Source organism: Aedes albopictus, chromosome 3 (assembly GCF_035046485.1).
Source record: "Aedes albopictus strain Foshan chromosome 3, AalbF5, whole genome shotgun sequence".
Lineage (NCBI taxonomy): Eukaryota > Metazoa > Arthropoda > Insecta > Diptera > Culicidae > Aedes > Aedes albopictus.
In genome coordinates this window covers 324,275,997-324,286,981 of record NC_085138.1, presented here as the reverse complement: position 1 = coordinate 324,286,981, position 10,985 = coordinate 324,275,997, and the positions used below count along the sequence as shown (strand labels likewise).

The 10,985-nt window shown below is 45.1% G+C and overlaps 1 protein-coding gene across 1 annotated transcript in view; it reads right to left on the bottom strand.

The window, feature by feature from the left end:
- Positions 1 to 22: 22 nt before the first annotated feature.
- Positions 23 to 10,985, bottom strand: part of LOC109401152 (pre-mRNA-splicing regulator WTAP) — a 57,602-nt gene continuing 46,639 nt past the window's right edge. Inside the window, exons 3-5 of the mRNA XM_062842821.1 lie at positions 9,887 to 10,011; positions 9,476 to 9,809; positions 23 to 1,881 (exon numbers count right to left, since the gene is read on the bottom strand). Of these exons, the coding sequence (XP_062698805.1) occupies positions 1,073 to 1,881; positions 9,476 to 9,809; positions 9,887 to 10,011 (1,268 nt within the window). The 3' untranslated portion in view covers positions 23 to 1,072. The remainder of the gene's footprint in view (positions 1,882 to 9,475; positions 9,810 to 9,886; positions 10,012 to 10,985) is intronic.

Here is a 10,985-nt window from a genome sequence, read left to right as displayed (position 1 = left end):
TTGAGAAGCGGAAAACAACAAGTTATGAATAATTTAACTCTATTTTTTTTTCGAAATAATTTAAATTACACATTGTTGCTGTTGGTTGATTTTCTCTGTGAACTTTTCTGTTGCTTTTTGCTTGATTTACAGTATTAAAATTACACTTCCTTAGCTGTCTAAAAACGTTGTTGGACAAACGAAAAAAAGAGAAAAATATCTTCCACTGTATTGGTTACGATGTTGTTTCTGGTTGTCTGCTTGCTTGCTTGCGTCTACACAATGCTCAACACTAGACCTAAGTTTCGACTTTTTCCGAGGGATTGATGTTTCCTTTTTCGTAGGGTTGGGTATATTTATAGGTTTGTGTGTATGTGTGTGGGTGTATGTATGATTAGTTCCGCTCGCGTGTGGTTCTTCTCGGTTCCAATTGTCCCTAATCGTGTTTCCTCAGAATGTACAATAAGTATTATTGTAGTCTTAGCCTTACCAAGAGTTCTAATTTCAATGTGTTTCTTGAGTGATTTTTTCCCTTCATCTAGGTTTATTTTTTTCAGCTTTACTTAATCCTAGCCTGTTTCTGTTTTTTACTTAATTTCCTTAGGACAGCGTGCTTTAGATTTGTATAAAACCTATTTCACCAAGAGTTCGCCACACACTGTTTTCTAACGCCCAATTTCGCGATCTTAATAGTTTTGGACCTAATAAGGTGATTTTGAGGTTTATAATCTTCGAAAAGCATTCTTCTGAAACCCATTTCCAAGGGTGAACCATTTCAACAACTTTGCTGTAAACACAAACACGTGATTTTCACTTATGAAAAAAAAAATCGAGTTTCTATCTCACTTATACAAGAACTGATCAACAATAATTTTAAAAGAAAGAGTTTATAAATTCCAACAACTTCTTCGAAGACACTATCCCTCTAAAATACATTTTTAGGGTCCACAATATTCCGATCACGAATTTGGGCTTTAGGAAACAGTGTGCGCCACCCCAAAAGAGAAGTAGTCTATACTTCTACAGTTTCCGTCATCCTAACTGGAGGATAACCGAAAGTCACTCAATTTTTGCATGTTTAAGGTGGGATAGTTCAGTTCGCACCGTTGGCAGCAAATCCTTCGGCAGCATCGTCACCGTCTTCTGCCGTTGGATCGGCTGCCGATAGTACCGATGCTCGCCGCAGTTTCTTTACGCTTACCTTGGGTACAGTCTTACCCTTACCTGATCGCGTCATGCGCTTATTGCTACTGGTGAGAATTTGCTGTTCTTCTTCATGCTGTTGCTCAATCTTACCGTTGTTTGCACCGTCGTCGAGCAGGTGGCCACTGTCCTCCTCCTCCTCAGCAGCCCCTTCGTCGTCTTGATCTTCCGCGTAGCTTCGCTTTTTGCCACCAACTGTTTTAGCAGTCCTATTGTTTACTTTCTTACCATTATTACCAGTACTAGAAGTAGTGTTACCACCGCAAAGTCTGCTGCCGGTCGTTGGCTGTTCTTGTTCATTAACTAACTCATCACCACCGTTCAACACCGTTTCCGAATTGCTATTATTTGTATTGCCACCACAGTGCGTCCGATTCTGATACACCAACATCATCGATTCCGACGGATCACTTGAACTTTGTTTCATCAACTTGTTACTACTATTACTCCCGTTCACTAGGTAAACTGACGACGACGAGGAGGGATCAAGGGGGGCAGCGGGGGCGTCGGTTTCCATGCGGTCATCACCGAGAGCCGCCGCCGCTACTCCTCCGTTGACGTACGACCGCAGCTGGAGGACCTCCTTCTCGAGGACTTCCTTGTCGTCCTTGGTGTGCTTCAGCTCCTGCTGGAGGAACACGATTGTGCTCTGCATTCCCTCGACATCTTCGTCCATCTCCTGCAGGAAGTCGTCCAATTCTGTGGAGGAGGGAAGGGGTTATTAGGAGTCGCTAGGGAAGTTTTTTTTTTTTTTTTAATTTAGTTTGCATCAATTAGAATAGACAATACGAATTCTAGAAGTTTATGCTATACCTAGTGGCAGTCCACCACGCTACATAAAGGACCTTAGGCCAATAACTAATTGTTTTCGAAACCCAATAAACTAAAGAGCTTGGCCATTCCGACAACTCGTGCATGGTCTCGGAGAAATGAGCGAAAACGGAAAGCTGTTTGCAGAGTTTTGTGGCTGTTCGGCTGTTCGAGCCCGTATGAAGTTGATTATCAATATTAACTTCTTTTCTCGATCAGCCTAGATAGCTGTGTAGTGTCGGTAGCGATTGCCTCAATTGGCTAAGAATAACACTACGGACCGCCTGTTCCGGTGGTAAGAATCCACCAACAGGTGACCCCTAATTCATGGTGTGATGCGGCTTTATGCTTACCGTGCCTAGGAATGAATGGCTAGGGGGGTCTAATAAAAACCTAACTGCTAACGGAGCCTGTGGAGTACCAGGGCGCCCTCCACAGTATGTAGCCCTTACTGCGCTAACCGGAGCAATGGTGCAGTGGACCTTGTGTTTCTCCGAGACAATCAGCTGCCCTTCTTCAGTCTCACTTGAGGCCAAATAAGGGCGGGATTATGAAGATGTTGTTAATTAGTTTAAATTTTCACCTATATGGTTTCGCATTATGCGATTTACACAGTGTATTCTGTGTATCCTCGCCTTTGGCGTTTTCCAATCGATACCGATTTGGTTTTATTGTTGCTGTTCTTTGTTGTGCTGTTGTTGCGAAGAGTTCAATCTTACCTAGTTTGGGTAGTGGCTACGGTTAGGATAGCTCAGATCAATCTTCAGCATAAAAGAACAGCAACGATCAATCTTTGCAGACTTATGCAAAATGGTACAGCCCAAGTGGCCTTGGTACAAGAACCTTACTTTCGTAAGGGGAATTTCTATCTAGGAAACCTTGTGAACCCGGTGTTTGCCACTTTCAGTAAACATGAAATGGCAAACTCGCGTGTCATGCCTCGAGCCTGTGTGCTTGTCAACAACGCAATAGTTGCTACACTCATCTCTGAACTAACCACCAGAGATGTATGTGCTATCACAATTGATGTATCTGTTGGAAACCTCAACAGGAAATACGTCTATTGTTCTGTGTATTTACCGCATGATGAACCATCCCCTACGGATGCTTTCAAACAAGTCATCGCATACTGTACTTCAAAAGGCCTTCCGCTAATTGTTGGCAGTGATGCTAATGCTCACCATATCATCTGGGGCAGCTCAGACATTAACTTGAGAGGCTCCAGTTTGATGGAGTACTTAAGTAGTACAGATCTTGCATTACTTAACATAGGTAACCGCCCAACCTTCATGGTGTCTGCTAGAGAGGAAGTGTTAGATATAACGCTTTACTCTAGCAGAATTAGTCACGAGCTGACCAATTGGCATGTGTCAGATGAAGAATCTTTATCTGACCATCGCTATATCTTTTTTGAACACTCGGTCAACAAACTGGGATCTTTATACCAAATTTCATGGATATTCACTATCCATTGGCACTCCAAGTGATTTAGATGATGCCGTTGATACTACAACGACCTTCATCATGGAAGCTTTTGAAGAAGCATGCCCTCTACGGTCTGTGAAGATCACAAGAGGAACCCCTTGGTGGAACTCTGATCTGGCGAAACTCAGGAAACAATGTAGAAAGAGTTGGAACAGACGACGTTCGGCTGGTTCGGAGGCTTTCAGGTCGGCTCGCAAGGCCTACAGGAAAGCTCTCCGGTCTGCTGAACGATCCGGCTGGAAAAACCTTTGAACAAATGTTTCCAGCTTGAGTGAAGTCAGTCGGTTAAACAAAATCCTTGCGAAATCTAAGGATTTCCGGGTGAACGAACTTCGTTTGACAAATGGCGATCTGACTTCCTCTGATGAGGAAGTTTTGGAATGCTTATTCAGCACACACTTCCCTGGATGTGTGGATATTACATCTTCGGATGATCCTGATGTCTTTTCTTGTAGTTATGATTCTTTAGCTTCGGCTCGGAGTATTGTAACTATAGAATCGATTGAGTGGGCTCTTAATAGCTTTGCTCCTTTCAAATCTCCTGGGGCAGATGGGATTTATCCTATTTTGCTTCAGAAGGGATTTGATTATCTCAAACATGTTTTGAATAAACTACTTGTTTGCAGTTTTGCTACAGGGTATATTCCCAAATCCTGGAGGGATATTACTGTAAAGTTTATTCCGAAAGTGGGTCGTGCGTCGTATGAAGAAGCAAAGAGTTTCAGACCTATCAGTTTGACCTCTTTTCTTCTGAAATGCTTATAACGCATTGTGGATCATCACATCCGTGATGTTCATCTGGCCAACGTGCCTCTTCATGTGAACCAACATGCCTACCAATCTGGTAAGTCCACTGTGACTCTTTTACACAAGGTTGTTTACGATATCGAGAAAGCATTCGCTCAAAAGCAATCTTGTTTGGGTGTTTTCTTAGATATCGAGGGTGCCTTTGACAACGTGTCTTTCGATGCCATATTGGAAGCCGCACGGAGTCATGGTATATCTCCAATGATTTCCAATTGGATTCACCAAATGCTCAAAAACCGATATCTCTTCTCGACATTGCGTCTAACAGGGATTAGGAAATTGAGTATGAGTGTTTGTGGATGCCCACAAGGGGGAGTCTTATCACCGCTTTTGTGGAATCTCGTAGCAGATACGCTATTGAGGCAACTCAATAATAGCGGTTTTCCTACTTATGGTTTTGCCGACGACTACCTAACATTGTTAGTTGGTATGTGCATCAGCACCCTTTTCGACCTGATGCAAAACGCCCTTCAGGTAGTTGAGGGTTGGTGTCGCCAATATGGCCTTTCGGTTAATCCGAGTAAAACATCTATTGTTCTTTTCACGGAAAGGCGAAACCGTAATGGCGTTCGACCTTTGCGTCTCTTTGATTCTGAAATCGATGTGACTGAACAAGTAAAGTACGTTGGAGTCATTCTTGATTCCAAGCTTTCCTGGACACCTCACATTGAGTTCAGAATCAAGAAAGCTTGTATGGCCTTCGGGCAATGCCGGCGTACTTTTGGTACAACTTGGGGTCTAAAACCCAAGTATATCAAATGGATTTACACAACTGTGGTTCGGCCAATATTGGCTTATGGATGTCTTGTGTGGTGGCAAAAGGGTGAAGTGAGAACGGTTCAATCAAAATTAGGCCATCTCCAAAGGATGTGCTTAATGGCGATGTCTGGAGCGTTCTCTTCAACTCCTACGGCAGCGCTAGAAGTTCTCTTTGACGTTGCCCCACTACACATTCATCTCAAACAAGAAGCCCTTTCTTGCACTTACCGGTTACGGGTACTCGGTCTACTAGAGGAAACTCCTGTGAACCGCACATCAACACACACCTCGTTGTTTCCACTTTTGGTGAATTGGGACAAAATTGTCCTTGCTCCAAGTGATCTTACAATTGCTTGTAATTTTCCATATAGGACATTTTCCACGAAATTCCCTTCCCGGGAAGAGTGGACATCTGGTTATCTGGAAAGAAGTATTTCAGACGGCATCGTATGTTACACTGATGGCTCCCTTCTCGAAGGTCGAGCAGGTGCTGGTGTTTATTCTCGTGAGCTAAGGCTGTATCAGTCTTATTCACTTGGTAGACACTGCACCGTTTTTCAGGCCGAAATCTTTGCTCTTATGTGCGGAGTGCAATCAGCACTTCAGATGCACGTAATGGGCAAAGTAATATACTTCTGTTCAGATAGCCAGGCTGCTATTAAAGCACTTGCTTCGGCCAACTCCAGGTCGAAGATAGTTATCGCTTGTCGAACTCAAATCGAGGAGCTGAATTCAGCAAACGCTGTTCACCTGCTATGGGTACCTGGTCATTCTTCCATCGCTGGAAATGAATTGGCTGATGAGCTAGCTCGCTCTGGAGCATCACATGACTTCATTGGCCCTGAGCCAGCTATTTCGATATCGAAGTGTTGGATTAAGCTTCAGATTCACACCTGGGCTGTCACTCAACACAGACAATATTGGAATAGTTTGGAGTCATGTCGTCAAACCAAATTGTATAGTGCTGAGCCATCTCTACGGGTGGCGAAGTATCTAACTAATCTGTCTAAGCAGAATTGCAGCATGCTGGTCAAAGCATTGACTGGCCACTGCCGACTCAGCTATCACATGGCGAATATTCAGCAAGCTGATTCATTTGCCTGTGATAGCTGTGAATCCGATTATGGAACTTCGTATCATTTGATATGTAACTGTCCAGTTTTCGCGCAACTGCGTTTCCGAGTATTCGGTAAACACTTATTAAGTGAAACTGACTTCAGAAACCTGAATCTTCAGGATATTCTGTTGTTCTTAACCTGCTGTGGTAAAGAGCTATAGGCTCTCTTTCGCTTTATGCGTAATTACAGTGCCCTTTTTAGGGCGCTGTTTGAACCCATTGTGGTACGCTTGTGCGTTAGTACCCTCTTCCAGGGTATTTTTCCTATTTCCCTACCTGTCCCTATCCCCATCCAAATCCTTTTTCCTTCCTTTTCCCTCAGGTAGATGATGAAATAGGCTGTTATTTTGGCGATGGCACAAATGTCCCAAATGGAGGATAACGTGCCTCTGGAGCCGGCCTTCTGATACCTGATACCTGATAGTCTCGGAGAAATGAGCGAAAACGGAAAGCTGTTTGCAGAGTTTTGTGGCAACAATGACATGGTGATTGGGGGATCGCTCTTCCCTCATCGAGCAGTACACAAAGTTACATGGGTTTCCCGTGATGGCATCACGGAAAATCAAATCTACCACATCAGCATCTGCCGAAAATGGAGACGCAGCCTTCTTGATGTGCGGAACAAACGAAGAATCGACATTGCGTGCGGCCATCATATCCTAATCGGCGAGATCCGACTGCGCATTGCTAGGATTTATCCACTGGAGGAGAAAATCGGGCGCTGGTTGAAAATACGCCGATTGGAAGACACTGCGGTGAAAAGGTCCTCGTCGAGGAGATAGAGAACCATGCTGCGGATATTCCAGCAGGTGGAAGCGTAGAAGATCAATGGAGCGCCATCAAGAATGCCTTCATCGCCACCGGCGAGAATAATTTGGGTGAGTTACGAACCCGAAGAAAGCAGTGGGTCACAGATGATACCTGGAGGAAGATAGAGGAGCGAAGGAACGCCAAAGCCGCGATAGAGCGAGCGAAAACACGAGGAGTCAAAGCCGTAGCCCGTCAGCGCTGTACGGCTCTTGAGAAGGATGTGAAACGCTCATGTAGACGGGACAAAAAAGTGTGGGCAGACTCCCTAGCCGACGAAGGCGAGAAAGCCGCAAACACCGGCGATATCCGCCTCCTCTACGATGTTTCACGTCACCTTAGTGGAACCAAGATGAATGCTGCGATGCCCGTAAAAGACACGTCTGAACAGTTATTGATCGACCCGGCTGACCAGTTGAAACGCTTGTTCGAGCACTTTGGAAGTGTCGATCCCGCACTCAACATATCAGAATGATCCGCCAAGGGTTCGACGCATTACCCGTGTCAACACCGAAGCTCAGTGCAGGAGATAGAAACAGCCATCCGTAGCGTGAAATTGAACAGGGCCCCAGGGGTCGATCGCATATCAGCTAAGATGCTCAAAGCTGACCCCGTAGTATCCGTACAACTACTGCATCAATTATCCTGCAACATATGGGAAACCGCGACATTTCCGGCCGACTAATTGCAAGGCATCTTAGTAAAGGTACCCAAAAAGGGTGACCTGACTGTTTGCGATAATTGACGGGGCATCATGTTACTGTGTATTGTTCTCAAAGTCCTCTGCAAAGTGATCCTAAACCGGATACAGGAGAAGATTGACGCAATTCGCCGACGGCAGCAAGCAGGATTCCGTGCCGGTTGATCCTGTATGGACCATATTCTCACGCTCCGTATCATCCTGGAGCAAAACAATGGATTTCAAGAGTCTCTCTACCAGGTGTTTATTGATTACGAAAAAGCTTTCGACCGTCTCAATAATGAAAGTATGTGGGGAGCCCTCGGGTGCAAGAAAATCATCGGCCTCATTGAAGCACAGTACAGGGCATTTTCGTGCAGAGTACTGCACAACGGTGTTTTGACCGATCCCATCCGGGTCGTTGCTGGAGTGATACAAGGATGTATACTATTACCGCTACTGTTCCTCATCGTAATCGACGAGATCCTGGTAGGTGCGATTGACCGTGAACCAAATCGTGGATTGATGTTGCAGCCAATTACCATGGAGCACCTAAAAGACTTCGAACTGGCTGATGACGTTGCTCTCCTAGCTCAACGGCGCTCTGATATGCAGAGCAAGCTCGATGATCTTGCAAAACGCTCCTCAGCGGCAGGTCTTACCATCAACGTAAACAAGACCAAATCGTTGAATGTAAACACGGTCAACCCTTCCAGCTTTACGGTAGCTGGGAAATCAGTGGATAATGCTGAAAGCTTCCATTATCTTGGTAGCCAAATGGCGGCCGATGGCGGCACCAAGATCGACATAGGTGCACGGATCAAAAAGACGAGCGCTGCTTTTGTGAGTTTAAGAAATGTATAGAAAAAACAACCAGATTAGTCGACGCACTAAAATCTGAATTTTCAATTCGAACGTGAAATCTGTGCTGCTATACACCAGTGAAACCTGGTGTGTATCAGTGGAGAACACTTAACGGCTGCAGATCTTCATTAATAGATGCCTGCGGTATATAATAATTCGTGCATGGTGGCCTCCCAATTGGATCTCCAAAGTAGAACCAAAAGCCGATAGCGACAGAATTCGGGAGCGAAAGTGGAGGTGGGTCGGCCACACTCTACGCAGGGGCGGAAACAAAATCTGCAAGCAAGCGTTAGATTGGAATCCAGCAGGACATCGCAGCAGAGGCAGACCAAGAGGCTCATGGCGGCGCAGCCTCAATAACGGAATCAAGCAAGTCGACATAAATTTGACCTGACTACAGGTTAAGGCGATGGCGGAAAATCGCCCGGGATGGAGACCTTTCAATTCGGCCCTCTGCACCGCCAGGGGTGCGCAGGACTGTAATCATCATCATCTACAACAGCACTGTGAATATTACGAAATTTCGATGCATAGAATAGCACACACCATTGTTTGTAGGTACTCTGAGAGAATGCTGAGAATGGACATCTAAAGACTGAAGGAGGTTGAAGGAAATTGGAGGAACATCACCTACGACCCAAAAGAAGGTGCTCTACTAGATGCTCAACATTGATGTACTAATGGCCAGGTAGTGATTCTCTTCAGAATCACTTGAGCAGTTCGCAGATAACAAGTAAGAAAAATAGTGTAACATCGTCTACCGTAACGGTTCCAGGGCAAATCAAATAGAGCTGTCACTTTTTTACGTGGAAAAATAACGCAAGGAAAAGTGACATTTCTCCCCTTGCTGTTGTCAAACTTGGGGAGAAAGGAAGACTTTTACTTGACTGTTCCACTTGGGAACAGGAAATTTAAATACCCAAGTGCGCAATTATTTCGCTAGTTTCGCTCCCTACTCAACTTACCCAGTTGGGACTTTTTCACTTCCTCGTTGTAGCTCTTCTGCAGGGCCAGCTCGCCCTCGAGTTTGGCCAACCGTCCGTTGGAGGTCATCTTGCCGAGTTCTTCGTTCTCCTGATAGAGCAGCCGGCACTTGGCCATCAGCCGTTTGCCCGTGTTGGAGTCGGGCGTGAACTTCCACGCCGACAGCTCGTTCTGTGTCTCCTCCAGTTTGGCCTTGGTCTGCTGGAGTTCGTTCTTGAGCTTCTGAAAGAGTATGTTGACGGCCGGATCGAGCAGGGCGGATCGAAGCGCAGCTTGAGCCGGGGCCTGGGCAGTCTTGAGCTCGGCGATTTGACTCTGTGGGGAAGGGTGGAGGAAATTTACGTAGAATTCAGCTGGGAAAGGGTTTAAAAACGGTTAAATCACAAACTTACGGCAAAGTCTTGCATCTCTTGTTCCTTGACGGCGAGCCGTCGGGCGAGGATACGTTCACGGCGTTGAGATTCGGCATACTGCTGTTTAAGTTTGCTCTCTGAATCCTTGAGTGACTGAACTTCTTCTGCAAAAGGGTTGGAGAAGGTAGATTTATCTATTAGTGAGTGATATGGAATCTACTTACAAAGGAACAACTACGCTATTGCCTATCTAATGAGAAGTTCTTAGTTTGGATGAGAAAGAAGTGGATGAGTGCCTGAATGTAAGGTAGACTAAATTATGGTGCGAGTTACATCTGTATATTTTGCACTGTTAAATTGAGTTTCAAGAAACGTAAACGTTGCATCACTGTGCTTTTTTTCATTCTCAACTAGAATTCTAAAAAATGTTAACAATTTAATGTACCATGAAATACACCAACGGGCTCTCCAGTTAGGCTAGTGAAAGAGCGCTTTAGATTGCCAATCATGAGACGGCGGAATTCCCTTCCGGTCGGCAAATTTTCTCATGTATTTTCGGCTCTGGAGTTTTTCAAACGATACCGAATTGGTTTAATCGCTGCTCTTCTTTATTTTATTTGTGCTGTGAGCCCGATTTTGCCTAGTTTGGTTATGATAGCTCAGAGCAATATTTAGCATAAAATAACAGTAACGCGAGTAACGGTCGATCTTTGCATGCCTGTACTGCAAATGTGCACATTGCAGCGTCTTCATATTAAAACCGCGCACACTTGCATTCACACTGAAGAGTATGCCATCCCTCCAGGGTCTCCAGTTAGCCTAGTGGTTAAGGCTATGGATCGCCAATCCGGAGACGGCGGATTCGATTCCCGTTCCGGTCGGGAAAATTCTCGACTCCCTGGGCATAGTGTATCATTGTACTTGCCACACAATGTACAAATTCATGCAATGGCAGGCAAAGAAAGCCCTTCAATTAATAACTGTGGAAGTGCTCAAAGAACACTAAGTTGAAGCGAGACAGGCCAAGTCCCAGTGGGGACGTCGAGCCATAAAGAAGAAGAAGAAGTATGCCATCCCTGCCCTGGCCTATGGGTTTAATGCAGAAAATTTACTTTTCCTAATCATTGTTATCCCTGGA